We start from the raw sequence: 24348 nt of genomic DNA on the forward strand, positions 1-24348 counted from the left end.
AACCCCTTAGATGAACACCGTAAAAAATAAAAACTGTGCTAAATAAACCATTTTTTTGGTCACCTTACATCACAAAAAGTACAACAGCAAGCGATCAAAAAGGCGTTTGCCCACCAAAATAGTGCCAATCTAACCATCACCTCATACCGCAAAAAATTAGCCCCTACCTGAGACAATTGCCCAAAAAATAAAAAAACTATGGCTCAGAATATGGAGACACTAAAACATAATTTTTCTGTTTTAAAAAAGCTGTTATTGTGTAAAACTTACATAAATAAAAAAATATATACATATTTGGTATCGCCACGTTCGTATCGACCGGCTCTATAAAAATATCACATGACCTAACCCCTCAGATGAACACTATAAAAAAAAAAGTGCTAAATAAACCATTTTTTGTCACCTTACATCCCAAAAAGTGTAATAGCAAGCGATCAAAAAGTCACACGCACCCCAAAATAGTGCCAATAAAACCGTCGCCTCATTCCACAAAAATCGTACCCTACCCAAGGTAATCGCCCAAAAACGGAAACAATTATGGCTCTGACTATGAAAACACTAAAACATGATTTTTTTTTTTGCTTCAAAAATTAAATCATCCGTGACAACCTGGTCTATAAAAATATCACATGATCTAACCTGTCAGATGAATGTTGTAAATAACAAAAAATAAAAACAGCTGCCAAAACAGCTATTTCTTGTTATTTTGCCTCACAAAAAGTGTAATATAGAGCAACCAAAGATCATATGTACCCTAAACTAGTACCAACAATACTGCCACCCTATCCCGTATTTTCTAAAATGGGGCCACTTTTTGGGAGTTTCTACACTAGGGTTGCATCAGGGGGGCTTCAAATGGGACATGGTGTCAAAAAAACCAGTCCAGCAAAATCTGCCTTCCAAAAACCGTATGGCATTCCTTTCCTTCTGCGCCCTGCCGTGTGCCCGTACAGCGGTTTACGACCACATATGGGATGTTTCTGTAAACTACAGAATCAGGGCCATAAATATTGAGTTTTGTTTGGCTGTGAACCCTTGCTTTGTTACTGGGAAAAATGGATTAAAATTGAAAATTTGCCCAAAAATTTAAATTCTGAAATTTCATCTCCATTTGCCAATAACTCTTATGGAACACCTAAAGGGGTAACAACGTTTGTAAAATCAGTTTTGAATACCTTGAGGTGTGTAGTTTCTTAGATGGGGTCACTTTTATGTAGTTTCTACTCCAGGGTTGCATCAGGGGGCTTTAAATGGGACATGGTGTAAAAAAAAAAAATACTGTCCAGCAAAATCTGCCTTCCAAAAACCGTATGGCATTCCTTTCCTTCTGTGCCCTGCCGTGTGGCCGTACAGCGGTTTACGACCACATATGGGGTGTTTATGTAAACTACAGAATCAGGGCCATAAATCTTGAGTTTTGTTTGGTTGTTAACCCTTGCTTTGTAAAAGTAAAAAAAATATTAAAATTGAAAATCTGCCCAAAAAGTGAAATTTAGAAATTGTATCTTTATTTTCCATTAATTCTTGTGGAACACATAAAGGGTTCACAAAGTTTGTAAAATCAGTTTTGAATACCTCGAGGGGTGTAGTTTATAGAATGGGGTCATTTTGGGAGTGGTTTCTATTATGTAAGCCTGGCAAAGTGACTTCAGACCTGAACTGGTTCCTAAAAATTGGGTTTTTGAAAATTTCTGAAAAATTTAAAGATTTGCTTCTAAACTTCTAAGCCTTGTAACATCCCTAAAAAATAAAATATCATTCCCAAAATGATCCAAACATGAAGTAGACATATGGGGAATGTAAAGTAATAACTATTTTTGGAGGTATTACTATGTATTATAGAAGTAGAGAAATTTAAACTTGGAAATTTGGAAAGTTGGTTTTGTTTTGTTGTGGTTGTCTGTCTAGGCTGTCCAGGTCCTGAGGTGACCCATATCTGCTTCCTCTGATCCCGGACCTGTTTAACCAGATTGTTGGGGCTAAAGTTTTTTCTAAGTTGGATTTAAGAGGGGCATACAACCTAGTCAGGGTCAGGGAAGGGGACGAATGGAAGACTGCCTTCAATACCCCTGAGGGTCATTTCGAGAATTTGGTTATGCCCTTTGGTTTGATGAATGCTCCGGCCGTCTTCCAACATTTTGTGAACAGCATTTTTTTATCATTTGATGGGGAAATTTGTACTGGTGTATCTAGATGACATTTTGATTTTTTTCTCCTGATTTCAAGACTCATCGGGACCACCTATATCAGGTCTTGCTAATTCTGCGGGAGAATAAATTATAAGCTAAACTGGAAAAATGTGTGTTTGCAGTTCCGGAGATTCAATTTCTTGGTTTTCTTCTCTCCGCTTCTGGTTTTCAGATGGACCCTGAGAAGGTCAGTGCTGTGCTTGATTGGGAGCTTCCTGAGAATCAGAAGGCGCTGATGCGGTTTTTGGGTTTTGCCAATTATTACAGAAAGTTAATTTTGAATTATTCCTCTGTTGTTAAGCCACTCACTGATATGACTAAAAAAGGGGTGGATTTTTCCTTGTGGTCGGTAGATGCGCTTAAAGCCTTTTCTAGTATTAAAGAGAGTTTTGCTTCCACTCCCATTTTGGTACAACCTGATGTCTCTCTACCTTTTATTGAGGTGGATGCTTCTGAGGTGGGTGTGGGTGCGGTCTTATCTCGGGGTCCCTCTCCGGCCAAATGGCGACCGTGTGCCTTTTTCGCAAGGAAACTCTCCTCTGCAGAGAGAAATTACGATGTGGGAGATAGGAAGTTGTTGGACATCAAATTAGGCGCCATTGGTTAGAGGGAGCCAGGCACCCTATTACCATGTTTACCGACCATAAGAATCTGGCCTACTTGGAATCGGCCAAGCGTCTGAACCCGAGACAGGCCAGATGGTCTTTGTTCTTTTCTTGGTTTAATTTTGTTGTCACGTTCCGCCCTGGGGTTAAAAATGTGAAGGCGGATGCCCTGTCACGTTGTTTTCCGGGAGAGGGAAACTTTGAAGACCCGGGTCCCATTTTGGCTGAAGGGGTGGTCGTCTCTGCTCTGTATGACAACGGAGCGAGGCGCAGATGTAGCGCAGTGGAAATTGACTGGAAGGGGGAAGTTTCCAGGCAGGTTAAGGTTAATGTGGTCGGGAAGGGGTGGAGTGTTTCTGGGGAGGGTTTGTGGGGGTGGCAGGGCAGTTCGCGCGCCGTATATAGGCTGGGGTTAGGGGCGGGAACGGCACCAGTGTCCGTTGCGCCTAGGCGAGTTGCCCACCCACCCGCCCTGTTTTAAGTTGTTTTGGGGGGGCCTTTTTTCATGTCATAGCAGGGGGCAGGTTAACGGGGGGTCCTGGAAGGCAATTCTACGTTTTATTAGGTGCATGACACGTTGGAGCGTGCATCTTATGTGGTTTGGTAAGCTGAAAGCTGGGGGGCTCCTGTTGGGCTAAAAGGCCTACAGGGGTCGAGGAAGATATTGATTCTGGAGGATTCGGTGCCCTTGGGTCAGAGAGTGCGGCTGAGGGTAAAAGATAAGATGTGTGGAGTGAAGATAGCAGCTTGCTCGGGTTGCCTTCTAGGATCCTTCCGCAAAGTGATTGTTGGGACATTGTATTGTTGATGTTTGCATATATGTATATCTCATGTTTGCATTATAATAATGTTGGATAAAATATTGTTATTTAATAAACGGCTGCTATGGCCTTTCCACCAAGAATTCAGGTTTTGTGTGCTTACTGGGGGTAGGGAGGAGTGGTTGGTGGGAAGGGTCTGGAATGATCTTACCTCCTTAAGTCATTATCCTGATTTGGAGGCAGAGGTTTAGGCAGCCCAGGCAGAGGCTCCTGATCTTTGTCCTCCTGGGAGGTTGTTTGTGCCTCTCGCTTTACGACACAAGGTTTTTAAGGAGCACCACGATACTGTCCTTGCTGGTCACCTGGGGAGTAGAGCCACAGTGGATCTCATTGCTCGGAGATTCTGGAGGCTGGCTCTTCGTAAGACGGTTGAGGGTTTTGTGGCAGCCTGCGAGACCTGCGCTCGTGCCAAGGTCCCTCATTCACGGCCATTGGGTTCTCTCCTCCCGTTACCCATTCCTTCCCGTCCTTAGACGCATCTGTCCATGGACTTCATTACGGACCTGCCTCGTTCCTCGGGGAAGACTGTGATTCTGGTGGTATTGGACCATTTTAGCAAAATGGCACATTTCATTCCCTTTCCTGGGTTACCCAATGCTAAGACGCTGGTGCAAGCGTTTGTTGATCATATTGTTAAATTGCATGGAATTCCTTCAGACATCGTTTCTGATAGGGGCACGCAATTTGTTTCCAGATTCTGGAAGGCCTTCTGTTCTCGCTTGGGGGTTCGATTGTCGTTATCTTCTGCTTTTCACCCGCAGTCGAATGGTCAGACCGAACGCGCCAATCAGAATCTGGAGACATATCTGCGCTGTTTTGTGGCGGAGAATCAGGAGAATTGGTATTCTTTTTTTGTCCCTTGCCGAGTTTGCTTTAAATAACCGTTGCCAGGAGTCCTGATAAGTAACCATTTTTTGGTGCATATGGGTTTCATCCGCAGTTTGGGACATTCTCTGGAGAGGGGTCTTCTGGTTTACCTGGTGAGGAGAGATTTTCCTCGTCTTTGTCATTTATTTGGCAAAAGATTCAGGGTAATCTAAAGAGGACGAGTGAGAGATATAAGCGTGTGGCGGATAAGAGACGTGTGGCTGGTCCGGACCTGAATGTTGGTGATCTGGTGTGGTTGTCTACAAAGAATATCAAACTGAGGGTTCCCTCCTGGAAGTTGGGTCCTAAGTTTATTAGGCCTTACAAGATCTTGTACGTCATCAATCCCGTTGCCTTCCGTCTTGATCTTCCTCAGACTTGGAAGATCCATAATGTTTTTCACAAGTCCCTATTAAAACCTTATGTCCAACCCACTGTACCCTCCTCTTTGCCTCCTCCTCTGATTATTGTTAATGGTAATCTTGAATTTCAGGTCTCTAGGATTGTGGATTCTCGCATTATCCGCGGTTCTCTTCAGTACCTCGTTCATTGGGAGGGTTATGGTCCTGAGTAGAGGATGTGGGTCCCAGTGGCGGACATTAAAGCCACTCGTCTCATCAGGGCTTTCCATAGGTCTCATCCTGAGAAGGTGGGCTCTGAGCAGGGCCGGCCTTTGGGGTGTGCGGGCTGTGCGGCCGCACAGGGCGCCATAGCAACAGGGGCGCCGGGCGGCCGACAGCCCGCAGTGACTTGAATCTTTATTCTGCAGGGGGCAGGGCCTGCGGGGCGCGGGCGGGCGGCGGACTTACAACACAGTCACACTCACAGTGTGACACGCACTGCGCTCCGGTCCGGACTGAAGGAGTGAGGAGGGGGCGGGGCTCGCGGCCGCTCTGAGCTCCGCTCTGCTGCCTGGCTGGCCTGCCTGTCACTTTAAGAGAGCAGACCAGTGGCTGCTGGAGTGTAGCCACTGAGCTCCGTCCCCAGCCAGCAGACACAGCAAGGCCCACGCGGCAGCACTAGTCTACAGCTAGAGAACAAGTAGGTATTTTTTATTTGGAGAAATGATTATGATTTATGTGAATGTGCCAACAGTGCCATGGGGGATGGGGGGACGGGACAGAGATGTGCTGATGCTGCCCAAGTGGAGGGGACAGGGAGAAGTGTGCCAATGCCATGGTGACTGGGGACGGGGGGACGGGACAGAGTCTCTGTTGTCCCCCTTCCCCCAGTCACCATGGCATTGGCACATTTCTCCTCCAGATGGGCAGCATCAGCACATCTCTGTCCCCCCCCCACCCCCGCTCCTCCAGTCACCATGGCATTGGCACATTTCTCCCTGTCCCCTCCAGATGGGCGGCATCAGCACATCTCTGTCCCCCCCCCCCCGCCCCCGCGTCACCATGGCATTGGCACATTTCTCTTCCAGATGGGCAGCATCAGCACATCTCTGTCCCACCCCCGCCCCCGCGTCACCATGGCATTGGCACATTTCTCCTCCAGATGGGCAGCATCAGCACATCTCTGTCCCCCCCCCCCCCACCCCCGCGTCACCATGGCATTGGCACATTTATCCCTGTCCCCTCCAGATGGGCAGCATCAGCACATGATGTGCTGATGCTGCCCATCTGGACGGGACAGGGAGAAATGTGCCAATGCCGTGGTGACGCGGGGGTGGGGGGGGACAGAGATGTGCTGATGCTGCCCATCTGGAGGGGACAGGGAGAAATGTGCCAATGTCATGGTGACTGGGCGGGGGGGGTGTGCTGCTGCCAGCCCACTGGCCCATCTGGAGTGGGAAAAGTGTGCAATGGGTGAGGGGGGGGGGGCTCAGAGAGGACCAGGGGGGGGCTCATAGAGGACAGGGGGACAGTGTGCTTTCCTGCTACTACATCACCCCCCCCCCCCCCCAGGGATTTTGGGGGCCATTAAGGGTTGGACTTTAACTCCTTTCTGCTGATGTTGAGTGTGCACATAGCCACCAATCATATTCCTCTCCCCCAGCACATCAGTTACCTTTAGGAGGGGGGGATATGATTGGTGGCTATGTGCACAATCCGCATCATCCAACCACTAATGCCCCCCAAAATACCCGGTGTGGGGGGGGGTATGACAGGCAGGAGGAGCAATGTGTATGCGGGCCCTTGCCCTGCACTCGCTCAGCTGTGCTTGCATACATATCGTGCCCTGTGTCCACTGTCCTGTGCCCACTCTGCTAAAGCCTGGCATAGCCCAGCTTTACCAAAGCAGACAGGCAGGAACTGTGATGTGATCATATTTATCATATGTATGTGTGTGTGTCTTTCCCTGTGTGTGTGTGTGTGTCTCTTCCTGTGTGTCACCATCACCATGCCCACTGTTCCTATGTCTTGACGCAGCTGCATCAGGACGTTCTGTGCGGAGGAAGAAGGAAGAGGAGGCAGCGCCGCCAGCATGGAGTCCGTGCGATAGACACAGGAAGGCACACTAAGGACTAAGGTAAAACTACCACATGATCTACACTAGTGTTATCTGTGGTTTTACATAGGACTGCAGGTAACACTACCACATTATCAGCACTAGTGTTATCTGTGGTTTTACATAGGACTGCAGGTAACACTACCACATTATCAGCACTAGTGTTATCTGTGGTTTTACATAGGACTGCAGGTAACACTGCCACATTATCAGCACTAGTGTTATCTGTGGTTTTACATAGGACTGCAGGTAACACTACCACATTATCAGCACTAGTGTTATCTGTGGTTTTACATGGGACTGCAGGTAACACTACCACATTATCAGCACTAGTGTTATCTGTGGTTTTACATAGGACTGCAGGTAACACTACCACATTATCAGCACTAGTGTTATCTGTGGTTTTACACTCTATTTTAGTTTGACATTTATTGTTTACCACTTGATTGTCTACTGTTATTTTATTTAATATGAATGATTATATTGTGCTTACATGTTTAATACCTTTTGAATAAAAGTTGTATTTTTATCATAGCTTGTAATCTGTTTTTTGGGGACTTAACGGAATGGAAGGTTTTAAATTGAGCAGATATTGGAGAAACGGGTGTGACCACTGAAAGGGTGTGGTTACTGAGGGGCGTGGTTACTGAGGGGCGTGGTCACTATGGGGCGCTGTAAAGCTTTCTTGTAAGGCCGGCCCTGGCTCTGAGTGTCCAGAGTCCACCCGTAGAGGGAGGGGTACTGTCACCGCCAGTTCTGTGAGAAGATCTGGCAGACGTTCTTCTCTACCTCTTGTATGATGTTCTATGTTTTGGTTTCACTTTCTCACCTCCTTTCCTTCTGCCAGGTGTCACTTATTTTGACTAATCATCTTCCTTTATAATCCCTCCCATACTGCCTCACTTTACGGTTTATACTACTTCCTGGATGAGGTGTTCACTGCTGGAGGCTGCGTCTGCTGTTTGTTCAGATAAGTCATTTACTTTATTGTGTTTCCTTGCTGGCTTGATTCTAGGTGACCCTGACTCCGTCCGTATTAAGTGCAGGGAGCCAGTGGTTGTGTAACCTCACTATTATAGGGTTTTCAGGTGTCACAAAGTGTTAGGTACGCGGGCATGCAATCGTCTACCATACAGACCCTTGCATGTGCATAGCAGTCAGGGAGAGCTCTTAGGGTTTTATAGGGCTCACCTATAAGCTCCTTAGTTTGGGATCAAGCCAGTCGCTCGTTTATTTATATGTTCCAGCTATCTGCTAACTTCATTCGTGACAACGGGGTACTGTGGCAGTAACTGTTAAAGGGGAAGTCGCTGTGGAGGTCACAGTTAAGGGGACTATAACTTATAGTCAGTGTTAAGGGGCGTGTGCTGTATAGGTCACTGTTAAGGCAGCGGGGTACTGTGAGGTCACTTAAGGGGGTGGGATGCTGTGGAATTCACTGTTAAAGGGGCGGACTGCTATAAAGGTCAAAGTTAAAGGGGTGGGCTGGTGTGGTGGTCTCATTTTAAGGAGGCAGGGCACTGTGGGGGGGTCAGTGTTAAGGGGTGTGAGTCTGTGGAGGTCACTGTTAAGGGGGCGGGGTACTGTAGATGTCACTGTTATAGGGGATACTGTGGACACACACAAACGTTAAACGAAGCCGGGTCCTTCTGCTAGTGAATAATATAACATCACTTCCTGAAATAAATAACATAACGGACAGCGCTCCCTGAAATAAAGAAGATAATGGACAGCGCTCCCTGAAATAAAGAAGATAATGGAACAGCGCTCCCTGAAATGAATAATATAATGGACTGCGCTCCCTGAAATAAAGAACATGACGGACAGTGCTCCTTGAAATAAAGAATATAATGGACAGTGCTTCCTAAAATAAAGAATATAATGGACAGCGCTCCCTAAAATAAAGAAGATAACGGACAGCGCTCCCTGAAATGGATAATATAATGGACAGCGCTCCCTGAAATAAAGAAGTTAACGGACAGCGCTCCCTGAAATGAATAATATAACGGACAGCGCTCCCTGAAATGAATAATATAGCGGACAGCGCTCCCTGAAATAAAGAAGTTAATGGACAGCGCTCCCTGAAATAAAGAAGTTAACGGACAGCGCTCCCTGAAATGAATAATATAATGGACATCGCTCCCCTGTGCTCCCTCATGTAGCTTTGCAGGAAGTGAGGGGGATGCAGGATGGCCATGCGCTCTGCCTTCAAACCGTAAAGCGGACAATAATATGACATGTTCTATTTTTTGGCAGAACAGACATACAGACGCAGAATGCACATGGAGTAATTTCCATTTTTTTTTTTTGCGGTCCCTTTGAAGTGATCGGTTCTGCATGCAAGGCACAAAAGAAAAATTGAACGGACATGGAAAAAAAATAAGTTTGTGTGCATGAGCCCTTAAAGTGGGGTACAAACTGGGATCTGGGACATAGTACCCAGAAGTTCAGCGATATAAGGGGGGATGCCGAACAGTGCTAGTGGGTGCATCGGCCCATTAGTGCATGCCACGTACTGCTGGTGGCCCACTGACATCCCAGCCCACCGGGAATCTGCCTGGTACAGAGAATTTCCAGTCTGGGCCTCATAAGAGAAAACTGTGAGGGAGCAGAGTAAAAATTCTACGGATAATCATTGAATTTACTGAAAATTGTGCATCCGCGGCGCGTTTTGCGAGTGCAAATCTCTCCGCACCCAGGTGGCTGATATCCATGACTGCAGTACCAAAACCCAACATTACTGACTGAGAAGATTTTTTTTCCAATGCAATTTTCACAGCAGTACAGCGTTACCTAGTGAAAGGTATCCAGCAGCACAGAGTACTTCAGGAGAGGATTTTGCTGATGTTGTGGGTGAGGGGCAACACATTGAGAGCTACGTAGTGGAAGGACACTCTTTTCGGCTCCCTGTAGATGTGGTTTGATTTATACTCCAGGGCTTTCCCAGCACATGAGCCAAGCATGCAAGTGAATTTCAACGCTAACAGAGCCTAAGAGGAAACGGCAGCTCTAGATGTGACTGGAGTATAAGGAATATTCCCACATCATTCTGGATTGTAAACTCTTGTGGTCACTGGGATAATGTTCCCTTGTAAGAGTTACAGCTGCAATATTTCTCAAGCACTTGGCGCAGGAGGGAGAAGCCGCTCGCGGTCACATGACCTTGGCCGCCGTCACCTGTTGCAGGTATTATGATTCCCATCCATCGCTGAATATTAGATGGCACAGAATCCGCGGGTGTCCATGGATCTGTGGACTCCAATCTCTGATGTGGGGGTTGTAGTACGTAACTGGGGGAAATATCTAGAACCTCCCTCCTTGTAATGATGCGCAGAAAAAGCTGGGTAACATCCAATACTTCGCCATCACTGCTCCCACATGGGTCATCCACCCAACTTTCCAAGGTTCCGAAGAGCAGGCGATCATTGGTTTTCAGGTTAAAAGACTCCTTACAGATTGTATACAATGATAATGAGGGGCATCATCCAACTTTCCCAAGTGTCCTGAATGTCACATCTGCCTGTACAGGCAAGGAAAGCTGGGTGACGGCAGTAATGGCAGTGGTCACCCAGCTTTCCTGGAAGTGGACAGAAGGCTTGACCCCCTTTTTCCGAGTTTACTGGAAACTCCTCTGTGGTGTCAGGACTTGTTGGCACTGTACCCGCAGCCTTGGGCACAGGTCCTGACAGCACCTGGTATCAGCGGCCCCTAATGCACCCAGATAACGTGCAGTATAAGAGGTGCCGGTGCTGGTAAGTCCTGCCTGACACAATGCTGAAGCTTCTGATCACCTTCCTGCTGGCTGCCACAGGTAAGTCCATACAGCACAGCCATGTAGTGGCCTCCCCCAGATTTTCTCCTTTTATACATTAATGCTGTGTCTCCTCCTCTCCAGCCTATGGCTGCGGGGTGCCCACCTATGCCCCTAACAGCCGCGTGGTGAACGGAGAAGATGCCAGACCCCACAGCTGGCCCTGGCAGGTAAGTGCCCTTCTTCTCCTCAGGACACCGCCCGGTCTTCTCCGTACTAACACGTCATTCCTCGTCCCCAGATCTCCCTGCAGTATAAGAGCGGGAGCACCTTCTCCCATACGTGTGGGGGAAGCCTCATCGCCCCAAACTGGGTCATGACAGCAGCACATTGTATCTCGTAAGTACCAGGAAGACCCCTGTAAGTTTAGGATTAAAGATCTGGAGTAGTCCCATGTAAATAGAACATCGTCAGTGTAGAATGAGATTTTGAGCAACTAGTGGCTCACTAGGTACAAGAGCTCTGCTGGCTGTCAGTGAGTAGGAACATGATTAATGTCTAGTTGCTAAAAGCTTGTTCTGCCCTAGTTCTGTGCCCTACATGTCACTAAATACGAAAGATGACGCAGTTTTTTTCGCTTTTCAGATCAAGCCGTACCTATCAGGTGGTGGTAGGAGAGCATGACCGCAACGTGCTGGAAGGAGAGGAGCAGGTCATTTCTGTCAATAAGGAGGACATTTTTGTCCATGAAGGGTGGAAAAGCAGCTCTGTATCAAATGGGTGAGTGCTCGTGTCAAATGTGATGGGCTTAGAGACAGCAGCTCTGCAGACAGTATCACACATGATAGGATTAGATACAGCAGCTCAGCAGACAGTATCACACATGATAGGATTAGATACAGCAGCTCAGCAGACAGTATCACACATGATAGGATTAGATAAAGGAGCTCAGCAGACAGTATTACACATGATAGGATTAGATACAGCAGCTCAGCAGACAGTATCACACATGATGGGATTAGATACAGAGGCTCAGCAGACAGTATCACACATGATAGGATTAGATACAGCAGCTCAGCAGACAGTATCACACATGATAGGATTAGATACAGAGGCTCAGCAGACAGTATCACACATGATAGGATTAGATACAGCAGCTCAGCAGACAGTATCACACATGATAGGATTAGATACAGCAGCTCAGCAGACAGTATCACACATGATAGGATTAGATACAGCAGCTCAGCAGTCAGTATCACACATGATGGGATTAGATACAGCAGCTCAGCAGTTAGTATCACACATGATAGGATTAGATACAGCAGCTCAGCAGACAGTATCGCACATGATGGGATAAGATACAGCAGCTCAGCAGTTAGTATCACACATGATGGGATTAGATACAAAGCTCAGCAGTCAGTATCACACATGATGGGATTAGATGCAGCAGCTCTGCAGACAGTATCACACATGATAGGATTAGGGTACTTTCACACTTGCAGCAGAGGATTTCAGCAGGCAGTTCCGTCACCGGAACTGCCTGCCGGATCCGGCAATCCGGATGCAAACGGATGCGGATCCGTATCACAAATGCATTGCAATACCGGATCCGTCTCTCAGGTGTCATCCGGAATAATGGATCCAGTATTTATTTTTCTTGCATTTTTAAAGGTCTGCGCATGCGCAGACCGGAAAGCTGAGTCCGTTTTGCCGGAACACTTAATCCGGCACTAATACACTTCAATGTAAATTAATGCCGGGTCCGGAATTCCGGAAAGTGATCAGTATTTTTGGCCGGAGAGAAAACTGCAGCATGCTGCAGTATTTTCTCCGTCCAAAAAACATAAGGGAGACTGAACTGATGCATCCTGAATGGAATGCTCTCCATTCAGAATGCATTAGGATAAAAGTGATCCTGTGACGGAACTCAATACTGGAAAACTTTAACGCAAGTGTGAAAGTACCCTTAGAGACAGCAGCTCAGCACACTGTATCACACATAAAATTAGATACGCCACTCAGCAGACAGTGTCATACATGATAGGCTTAGATATAGCATCTGTTGTTCAAATACTTTTATTAGCAAGAGCCAAAATAAGCACTTCACATTAAGAATAGCCCGAACATAAAACGGGACCGCACAAAATGTCATCATACAGGTAGGTGATCACAATAAATGTAAGCAGATATCATGTAAACATGAATATGAGCAAAGAGATAACATAGGATCCCAACATCAGAGTAAAAGCATCACAAAGACCCAGTTGCGGGAAAGCAATATCGAGAGCTCCCACCTAGGACGCACAACAAATTTAGACAGACAAGACAAACAAGACAGGGCTACAGGAGGAACAAAGAGAGGAGGGGGGGGGGGGGGGAGGGAGAGGGGGGAAACCCCTGACCAAACAAGTCGAGGTAGAGAGGACTGTGTAAAGTATATTTTGATTAGGCGTGCCAAATACATGCGGGTTAAGATCCAATGGGGCGAGCAGTCTCCCTAGGGGACTGGCGACCCCCTATTCAGCCACGTGATAAACTCAGGAGAACCCTTAAATAGAATCCAAGGGGTCCAGATTTTCAGGAACTTGTTAGTATTGCCCATGTCCTCCGCCCATAGTTCCTCCATTCTGTAAATTTTTTCAAAGGTGGCGAGCCAGTCCCCAGGGAGAGGGGCGCGTGTGGATTTCCAGAATCTTGGGATAACCAAACGTGCAGCTTGAACAAAGAACCTCAGAAGACCCTTTTTCAGAGTAGATAAAGTGCTAGGGAACATAGAAAGCAAAGCGCCCTCGAGAGTCCATCTGGGGGAACTGCCACAAACCATATCGTATAAATCATTAATAGCCTCCCAAAATGGGGCGATTTTGTTGCAGGACCACCAGATATGAGACATGCTACCTTCCTCCTGGCCACATCGCCAGCAGGAACTAGGACAAGAAGGGAAGAAAGAGTGCAGCAGGACCGGAGTCCTGTACCATCTGGACATAATCTTAAAATTCTTCTCCTGTAGACTGCTGCTTATTGATGATTTATATGATATCTCAAATGCATTCTCCCATATAGCAGGAGGAAAAGACTTTCCCAAGTCGCGTTCCCAAGCCTTCACAAAGGGAAGGTCAGATATAGCGTCATCTCTCCCCTGGAGCAGCCCGTAAACTAGAGACACCAGATGTGTAGGTGGGGATGTTTGGGTGCAAAGCGTCTCAAAAGGGGAAAGATCTCTGGACCAAGAGTTATTGGGGCCAAGTGAAGACAGAAAATTCCTCAAACTAATGTAATGAAGCCAAGCCCCCTTATCCGACCCGCCCGGGAAGGATGAAATTGGCTGAAGGGATCCCCCTGCCCAGACCACAGAAACTGTGGGATTGTCAGCGCGATTCAACCCCAAAAAGGACATACAACCTAGGCCCGAAGGGAAGTCAGGATTATTAAAAAGGGGAGTTAGAGGGCTGGGGAACTGAGTTAGATATAGCATCTGAGCACACTGTATCACACATTTAAAAAAATTGATACGCCACTCAGCAGACAGTATCAGTATCACACGTGATAGGCTTAGATACAGCAGCTCAGCAGACAGTATCACATATGATAGAATTAGATACAGCAGCTCAGCAGACGGTATTACACATGATAGGATTAGATACAGCGGCTCAGCAGACAGTATCACACATGACAGGATTAGATACAGCAGCTCAGCAGACAGTATCACATATGATAGAATTAGATACAGCAGCTCAGCAGACGGTATCACACATGATAGGATTAGATACAACAGACAGTTGGGAAGTTAGGAAGAAACAGCACTTGCCTTGGGACAAATTCATATTCTTTTATTCACTCCACAGCGGGTACATATCATGGGTATAACTTGATGCACACAAACCAACCTAGGGCCGCTTCACGTCAATTGTCGCTTTCTCACAGTATCACAGGATGTGATACAGCAGCGCAGCAGACAATACGATGTGTCAGTCTCAGATACAGCAGTCTACATCACACATGATGGGATTACATGTAGCTGACAACAATTATACACCCAATAGGCTTAAATACAGTATGCGGCGCAATCTGCGACTTCTGCGTGCTCACGTCAGGTCTAAATAAGTTGGGGGGGAAGGTGAAGGGCCGGCAGGCCAATATACCGATAAGGACTAATTGCCAGCATTTACCGTGAGCTGTAAAATGATAATTACCATAAAATAATCCAGTCAAGTACTACCAGCCTCAAAAAATTCACGGACATGTCTTTTTTTTTTTTTCACGGACACAGGAAAAGTGTCACCTATTTTTACAGACTGTCCAGAAATTTCTGGAGGGTTGGCAACCCTGCAAACGATAGCACACATGATAGGCTTAGATAAAGCAGACAGTATCACACATGATAGGCTTAGATACAGCAGCTCATCAGACAGTATCACACAGAATAGGCTTAGATACAGCAGACAGTGTCACACAGGAGAAGATTAGACACAGCAGACAGTATCACACGATTGGATTAGATACTTGACATGACGGTTATCGTCGTCTTTCTTCAGGAATGACATCGCCCTCATAAAATTATCCCACGTGGCTTTATTGAATGACGAGGTGCAGTTGGCGTGCTTGCCCCCTGCCGGAGATGTGCTGCCGAATAACTACCCATGTTTCATCAGTGGCTGGGGCCGTCTGACCAGTACGTATGGTGGACACTGTGGGTAATGACCTGGGGGGTGTTTGGTGATATTGTCAGGGTGCTAATCTTGGTGGATGTTTTTGCAGCTGGTGGCGCCCTCCCAAATGTCCTCCAGCAAGCTCTGCTCCCAGTGGTGGATCATCAGACCTGCAGCCAGAGAGACTGGTGGGGCAGCACCGTGAAGACCACCATGGTGTGCGCTGGTGGGGAGGAAAAGGCCGGCTGCAATGTGAGTACAGAGATGGGACCAGAACATAAGGCTAAAGTGTCTTCTTACTCTAAGCACATTCAAAGCTGCACTCACAATTCTCCTGGCTCCTTGCAGCCTGAGCACTAACAAGAGGTTAGGAGGATTCTTACTGCAGCTCCGGATGTGACTGGAGTATAAAACCAAATTAAAGAAGTATAGCTAATATCTTGCTCTCCATGGAATGTTAGAATTACAGGTTTCACAGTTTCCTTGTCCATTCCTTGTGATGTGCAGCGTCCTGATCTCCGCAGCATGCTTTATATTTCAGGGTGACTCTGGGGGACCCCTAAATTGCCAGGCTGCTGATGGCAGGTGGGAAGTCCATGGCATTGCCAGCTTTGTGTCTTCCCTTGGGTGCAATGCTAGGAAGAAACCAACCGTCTTCACCCGCGTCTCTGCATTCAATGACTGGATCGATTACGTAAGTAGCGGCAGAATCTGTACTGGGTAGATGTGGGTGTATAGATCTATTGCTATATGTATCTATATATAAAGGACGTATATATGTATGTATGTTCCGCGATCATTTAAAAACGCAACCATCGATTTCAACGACACCTGTTAGACACATCCCTTGTTACCTGGAAAAAAATCTTGTGGGGTCTCAGCTCTCTAGGACGTACCGTTCCTGAGATATTCCCCAAAAATGACCTGCATTAGCCAATACAAGCCTGCAAGTGTTTCTCTTCATAGCCCAACTGCCATACACACGGTCACATGTCCCTTATCAGCCAATAGAAGCTCGCAGGCCCTTAGTCTGCACATACGCACGGTTTTACTCCAGGTTTCCATAACAACCCAGCCATTTTTCTTTACTGCTGTAGGTCAGCTTTAGGCTAGGGCTACACAACGACATGTCGCGCGACACATAAGGCACAACTACGCTTCTACATGGATCCATCTTGGATGGATTTTTTCCAACTGTCGTGTCGCGGTCACAGCATGTCACAGGTCGCAGTGCGACACCATAGCCTCTCGTTATAAAAATTGTTGAGACAAAATGTCACGCATTAAAGGTGCAGGGCGCTGTGGAGGTCACTGTTAAGGCAGCAGGGTACTGTGAGGTCACTATTAAGGGGGGCGGGCCCCTGAGGAGGTCACTGTCAAGGGAGTAGGGTACTGTGAAACACACTGTTAAAGGGGCGGGCTGTTATGAAGCTCAAAGTTAAGGGGATGGGCTACTGTGGAGGTCCCATCTTAAAGTGGCGGGGCACTGTGTGTGTGTGTGGGGGGGGGGGGTAGTGTTAAGGGGTGGGGGACTGTGGAGTTCACTGTTAAAGGGGCGGGGTGCTGTAGAGGTCCCTGTTAAGGGGGATACTGTCGATATCTTGTAACGACACACACAAACGTCAAATGAAGTAGATGAAATATACCCGTGCGAACCGGGGTCCTTCTGCTAGTTCTAATATATAAAGCTGAGTGTATGTATGTGTGTGTGTATCTGCTAAAGGAATCCACACCGTCGCATTTACAATCACAAAATTTTGCACAGCCGCCTCCTGTGACTCCTATGTTTTGAGTGGAAATCTTCACCCCGCGTTTTCCAATTATTTGCCAAAAAATAGGCTTAGTAACCTAACCGCCAAACTCCAGGAGCCATTGTCTGTTGTGGCAGTTAGCCTGGATATTCATCAGGTTGCATAGAGCAACCAATCACAGCTCAGCTTCTATTTTGCTACAGGTCAATAATATGAGCTCTGATTGGTTGCTATAGACAACAAAGGACATTCTTAGTATAAGACGGCTGATGTGTGAGTTAATATGATTTTGATTGCGACGCTTGGCCAGCGTTGTTGTAGAGGCTGATGTCACTCACATGACCTTAATGTACACTAATTCTGTGGGGTTTTATATATACTGTCAATTGCCCCGTAAGAAAAGGAATTCGATTGGACGATTGTTGTCAGATGCTAAGAGAAAAGACGTATAAGGGGGCGGGTTATTATGGAAATCACTGTTAACGAGACGGGGTCACTAATAAAGGGGCGACCACTGTGGAGCTCACTAATAAAGGGGCGACCACTGTGGAGGTCACTAATAAAGGGGCGTTCACTGTGGATGTTACTGTTAAGGGGGCAGGGTACTGTGGAGGCCTCTTTTAAGGGAGCAGGGTACTGTGGCAGTCACTGTTAAAGGGGCGGGCGCTGTGGAGGTCTCTTAAGGGGACAGGTATCGGTGGAGGTCACAGTTAGGGGACCGTCTGCTATGGAGTTCAGTATTAAGGGGCGGGGTGCTATAGAGGTCACTGTTAAAGGAGCGGGCCCCTTTGGAGGTCACTGTCAAGGGGGTGGGGTGCTGTGGAACTTACTGTTAAAGGGGCGGGCTGCTGTGAAGGTCAAAGTTAAGGTGGTGGGCTGTTGTGGAGGTCCCAGTTTAAGGAGGAAGTGAACTTTGGGTGGGGTCAGTGTTAAGGGGTGGGGGGCTGTGGAGTTCACTGTTAAGGGGGATACTGTCAATATCTTTTAATGACACACAAAAACATAAAATGAAATAGATAAAATATAACCATGCGAAGCCGGGTCCTTCTGCTAGTGTGTGTATATAATATAGATGGGGGTGTATAGATATATTGCTACATAAATATAGATATAGATATAATGATATATGTATATATATTAGATATAATGCACTCTCATATTGTTATTTACAGCGCTACAACTCCCAGTAAGTCGTAAGAGCATGATATTCACAGCTAAACTAATCCATTCTCATTACAGATTATCAGTAACAACTGATGGCCACAAGGTGGCGACACAAGAACTGATTGCACAGAAAAGCATGGCTCCCCTCTCAGATGCAATAGGTTAACTGCAGACCCCTCCGGGATGTGATCCGTCCTAACACTATAAATAAATGTTGTGATTGGCAACGATTTGTCTCCTTTTTTTTTCTTTCAGTGATCACTTTTAATATATATATTTTTAACTTTGCAAAATCAGCCTTAGTCACAGCAAGAGCTGCAGTCAAAATTTTGATGGCTTCCTATTAGCAATCAGGTGGCAAGACCTCAAAAGTCATTACCAGAGCTTAAGGCCAGATACGAGCGAGTTCAATGCGAGAAACAAGCAGCGTGTGTCAGTGTGAGTTCCGTTCCTCTGACAGGATCACACAGCATTAGGGCTCGTTCACACGACTGTGTGAAGCCCGTGCTGTGGTCCGCAATGCACGGGCACCGTCCATGGGGCAGGCGCATGGGGATCGCAGACCCATTCTCTTGAATGGGTCCGCGATCCCTCCGTTCGGCAAAAAGATGGAGCAAGTTCTATCTTTTTGCGGTGCGGAACCACGGAACGGAACCCCAGAAAGCACTCCGTAGTGCTTTCGTGGTGTTCTGTTCCGTTCTTCCGTTCCGCATCTTGGGATTTGCGGATCTATTGAAATGAATGGGTCTGCATCCGTGATGCAGAATGGCCATGACACGGTACCCATGTATTGCAGATCCGCAATACGGAGACGGGCAGCACACGTTCGTGTGAACGAGCCCTTATAATGATTTATAATGCTGTGTGACCCTGAGAGTCTGGGATTCAACTGAATTAAACCGCATGCACACGGCCGTCGTGCGTCCGTTCTGTGCATTGGGGACCGCAATTGCGGTCCCCAATGCACGGGCAACAATGCGCGGGCCGGACCCATTCAACTTGAATGGGTCCGTGGTCTGTCCGCACCACAAAAAAATATGACATCATATTTATTTGCAGTGAAGTGAATGCGTCCGCATCCGTAATGCGGGGTGCACACGGCCGGTGGCCGTGGATTGCCAACCCGCCGTTTGCGGGCCGCAATACGGCCACGGCCGTTCAACAGCACTAATGCTGTCAGTGTAATAAAATAGATTTCAGGAGCGTCAATGCCTTCTCAAACAGCTGATCAGTCCCAGGTGCCGACCCCCTACCGATCAGATACTGATGAACTACCCAGAGGATAGCCTCTTCAAGCCTATTTTTGTTTTTACCTCTCCACGTTCCAATAGCCATATCTTTTTTGAATTTTCCGTTCACATAGCCATATAAGGGCTTGTTTTTTGTGGGACTTGTAGATTTTAATTAGTTTAGTGCTCTTATTAAGGTCTCGTTCACACGAAGGTTTTTTGCGTTCCGTATACGGGCGGTTTTTTGAACATAGACATGGGGGAATGAATGGGAATTTGAAAAATAACAGATCAAAGATCTTGAGAATGAGTCCTTAATTATCTTACAGATAAGGGGTGTGAAAGTTTTATGGTCTCTATATTGATGTTATCTCAGAGACCTGGCGCCCCGACTATGTCTATAGAAGACTCTTTAGATCTTGTAGTGTGTGTCATAAATCCCGGGGACAAATTCAGTCCAGTATTCAAAGTGTTAAGCAGTGTTATAAATTTCTATTCCCAAATTCTTCTGGCTCTTTGGGATTTGAAGTTACCTTTTAATATGAGAACTTTCATGTGTCCTTCATTGTGTCCTGGGCTACAGAAATGCTTAGCCACAGGAAAGTGTAGCTTCTTCTCTTTAGGCCTCATGCACACGCCAGTATTTTTTTGCGGTCTGCAAAAAGGGGTTCCATTGTTCCGTGATCCGTTTTTGTTTTTGTTTCCGTGTGTCTTACTTTATTTTTGGAGGATCTCCAAACATGAAGGAAAGTAAAAAAAAAATCTAAGTTTAGTTTGCCATGCAAATGATAGGAAAAAAACGGACGCGGACGCGGATGACAATCTTGTGTGCGTCCGTGTTTTTTCACGGACCCATTGACTTGAATGGGTCCGCGAACCGTTGTCCGGGAAAAAAAAAGGACAGGTCCTATTTTTTTCACGGACTGGAAACACGGATCACGGACGCGGATGACAAACGGTACATTAGCCGAGTTTTCCACGGACCCTTTGAAAGTCAATGGAAAACGGAACAACGGACACGGGACATAACAACGGTCGTGTGCATGAGGCCTTAATTGTGTGGCATTGAGTTTCTGTCCTATTTCTCCAACGTAGAGGCCTCCAACAGGACATTAGTGCAGAGAATCAGATAAACAACATTAGATGTAGAACATGTGAATGTCCCAGGGATCTTATAGTCCTGCTGTGTGTTGGGGATCCGGATCTTATCTGTTGTCATTATATGGGAACAGGTTTTGCGTCTTCTTATATTACAGGGATGGGTTTTTCTGTGGTACATGGCCTTGAACTTGATCTGATCAGAATATTCCTTAGACTAGACTTGGAGGTTGTCGGTAAGCTAGTGAGGGGGCATCTGGGAAGTTTGTTTTTAGTCGATCATCCTTATGTAGGACATGATGTAATTTTTGGGCAGTTTTCCTCAATACCTCTAGTTGTGGGTTGTAGGTCACAACCAGAGGTACGCGCTGGTTCTGTTTCTTTTAATTGTATTGGAGAAGTTGACTTCTGGGGATCTTGGTGGCTCTTGTGATCTGATCTTCAATTGAAGCAGGATGATAGCCCTGGTGTAAAAATGTCCTTTTTAGATGTTGTAAATGCTCATCACTGTCTGATGGACTGGAACAGATTCAGTTATATCTGGTGGCCTGACTATAGATGATGGACATTTTATTAATGTGTTTGGGGTTGAAGCTGTCCCATTTGAGGCATGTAGGCTGATCAATCAATCTTGAAAGCTCGCTATGTAACATCATTACTTCTATTTTTGTCAGCCATTAAAAGGTATCAAACCTGCAATACTCTTATTTTGTTTCTCTTAATGAGAGCACTAAACTAGTTTTCTATTAGCTAACACGGTACCAGACTTTTTCCTTTTTCTTTTGAATAAGTAGATTTTAATGGCACACTTTAAAGGGCTTGTCTGGGCTAAATTGCGCAGGGCACGGGCTCTTTTGTTTATCATAACACACTGCCGGGCAGAACGTTACTGGCACTGATGGGTGGGCTTTAGCGCTGCCCTACCCGTTTTACTGGCTAGGGCAGCGCTAAATCCTGCCCATCAGTGATGGTGACGTCACCGGGCTTCCTGGCAGCCCCACGGAGAGCCCCGGTATGTCACCGGATCTCCAGAAAATGCCTTTGCCCTGCGTGATTTAGCGCAGGGCAAAGGAGAGCATCGGACCATGAACTGCTCCGATGCTCAAGTCAGGGGGGCTGCCTGGGTGAAAATGAAGGTATGTCCAGGTTCAGCTCTGAACCCGGACAACCCCTTTAATTTACCATGTCTTTTATTGGAAAATCGGAAAAATGTATTTGTGGGGTGGAATTCTGCCAAGGTTTTTTGGGGTTTTGACAAGATATCCTTTTTCTGCAAGTCAATACAATTAAGGCGATACCAGATTTTGTTTTTATTTTGTTTTACTATTCTTAAAAAAAAATAAAAACCTTTGAAAAAAAATTTTTTTCCTTGTGTCAGTTTTTTCGGAGAATTTTTAAAAAAAATAATTATTTCCACAGAGCTGTATGAGGGCTTGTTTTTAGCAGCGGAATAAACTAGTTTTTATTGGTTTAGGGGGCTAGAATTGTATAAATTGTATAAATACCACGGCACTCCATGGATCCACTGAATCTTGCAGTTCGCAGCACTGTGCGGGCCACTCATGTTCATGTGCATGAGCCCTGACAGATGGTCTGACAGCACAGCGAACTACATGTTCAAAACCGCACTCCTGTTTTTCAGGAAGAGTAAAAATATTCCTCTTGGCACTTTTGAGGAGTATTTTTTAGCTGAGGAGAAGTACGAAGTTTTATAAATCTGGCATAAAGTACTCCATCACAGACACTGGGATAGATTTATTGAACTGGTGTAAAAGAAAACTGGCTATGATTGCCCATAGCAACCAATCGGATTGAACCTTTAACCACCTCCCGTCCGCCCATTGAATATAAACGTCCGGGAGGTGGTTCTCCATCTCTGAATGGACGTTTTAAAACATCCATTCCGAGATCGCAACTGCACGCTAATCGTGCAGCTGCTGATCGGGTTGCCCGCTGTCAGTGACAGCAGGGCAACCCTTAGAGAAGGCAGGGACAGTGGCCAGGTGTCCCTGCCTTCTAGATCGGTGAGCGCTGTGTATACAGAGCAGGAAGCGGGAGAGTGCAGGAGCTGTCGGGTCTTTCACAGACCTCGATCAGCCCTGCACTGAGGCTGTACAGCGCTGTATTGCGCTGTACAGCCTCTCTGGGGGGTGCATTTCTCCTGTAACTGGGGCTACTATGTCAGCCCCAGTTACAGGAGAAATCAACAGTGAAAAAAAATGGAAGTAAATGTCCCCCAGAGGTCTTTTATTACCTTATTGGGGACGCAAAGTGTAAAATTATAAAAATAAAGTGTTAAAAAAAAAAGTTTCACATGTAAAAAAAAAATAAATCCCCATGTAAGGAATAAATAAAAAAATGTTAAAAATAGAAAAAAAATGAATAAAATAGACATATTTGGTATTGCTGCGTCTGTGACGATCGGCTCTATAAATATATAAATATATCACATGATCGACCCAGTCCAATAAACACCATAAAAAAAAATGTCAAAAAAAGCCATTTTTGTCACCTTACATCACAAAAAGTGCAACATCAAGTGATCAAAAAGGCGTATGTCCCACAAAATTGTACCAATAAAACCGTCACCTCATCCCGCAAAAAATGAGCCCCTACATAAGAAAATCGCTAAAAAAAAATATATAGCTCTCAGAATATGGAGACACTAAAACATAAATTTTTGGGGTTTCAAAAATGCTATTATTGTGTTAAAGTGAAATAAATAAATAAAAGTATACATATTCGGTATAGCCGCGTCTGTAACAACCAGCTCTATAAAAATATCACATGACCTAACCCCTCGGGTGAACACCGTAAAAAAAATATAACTGTGTCAAAAAAAGCCATTTTTATCACCTTACATCACAAAAAGTGCAACACCAAGTGATCAAAAAGGCGTATGTCCCACAAAATTGTACCAATAAAACCGTGACCTCATGCTGGAAAAAATGAGGCCCTACATAAGAAAATCTCAAAAAAAAATAAAAAAAAATATATATCTCTCAGAACATGGATACATTAAAACATATTTATTTTGTTTCAAAAATGCTATTATTGTGTAAAACTTAAATAAATTAAAGAAAAACTATACATATTAGGTATTGCCACGTCTGTAACGATCTGCTCTATAAAAATGTCACTTGACTGAACCCCTCAGGTGAACGCTGTAAAAAAAAAAAAAAAAAAACTGTGCTAAAACAACAATTTTTTGAGTCACCTTGCCCCACAAGTGTTATAATGAATGATCAAAAAATCATATGTACCCAAAAATAGTACCAATAAAACTGCCACCTTTTCCCCTAGTTTCCAAAATGGGGTCACTTCTTGGGAGTTTCTACTGTAAGGGTGCATTAGGGGGGCTTCAAATGGGACACGGCATCTAAAAACCATGTGGCGCTCCTTTTATTCTGCGCCCTGCCGTGTGTCCATACAGCAGTTTATGACCACATGTGGGGTGTTTCTGTAAACTTCAGAATCTGGGTAATAAATATTAAGTTTTGTTTGGCTGTTAACCATCGATGTGTTAAAGAAAAAAATTGGATTAAAATGGAAAAATCTGCCACAAAAGTGAAATTTAAAAATGTGATCTCTTGTTTCCTTTAATTCTTGTGGAACGCCTAAAGGGTTAACAAAGTTTGTAAAATCGGTTTTAAGTAACTTGAGGGGTGTAGTTTCTACAATGGGGTCATTTATGGGGGTATCCACTATGTAGGCCCCACAAAGTGACTTCAGACCTAAACTGGTCCTTAAAAAGTGGGTTTTGGCAA

General features: G+C 45.6%; 1 protein-coding gene across 1 annotated transcript; it reads left to right on the forward strand.

Moving 5' to 3' along the window:
* The first annotated feature begins 10710 nt into the window (after window positions 1-10710).
* CELA3B (chymotrypsin like elastase 3B) lies at window positions 10711-18387 on the forward strand. Its single transcript, XM_044278581.1, has 8 exons — window positions 10711-10750; window positions 10835-10920; window positions 10992-11089; window positions 11336-11470; window positions 15226-15362; window positions 15449-15591; window positions 15881-16033; window positions 18330-18387. The coding sequence occupies exons 1-8, from the start codon at window positions 10711-10713 to the stop codon at window positions 18345-18347; spliced, it is 810 nt and encodes a 269-aa protein (XP_044134516.1). The 3' UTR covers window positions 18348-18387.
* Window positions 18388-24348: the final 5961 nt, after the last annotated feature.

Source organism: Bufo gargarizans, chromosome 2 (genome assembly GCF_014858855.1).
Source record: "Bufo gargarizans isolate SCDJY-AF-19 chromosome 2, ASM1485885v1, whole genome shotgun sequence".
NCBI classification, from domain to species: Eukaryota; Metazoa; Chordata; class Amphibia; order Anura; family Bufonidae; genus Bufo; species Bufo gargarizans.

Excerpts from the sequence above, each read along its gene's own strand:
- CELA3B (XM_044278581.1), top strand. The coding sequence starts at position 10,711 with ATGCTGAAGCTTCTGATCACCTTCCTGCTGGCTGCCACAG. Across the intron at positions 10,751-10,834 it reads CTTCCTGCTGGCTGCCACAG|CCTATGGCTGCGGGGTGCCC; the intron begins GTAAGTCCATAC and ends CCTCCTCTCCAG. Across the intron at positions 10,921-10,991 it reads CCCACAGCTGGCCCTGGCAG|ATCTCCCTGCAGTATAAGAG; the intron begins GTAAGTGCCCTT and ends CCTCGTCCCCAG.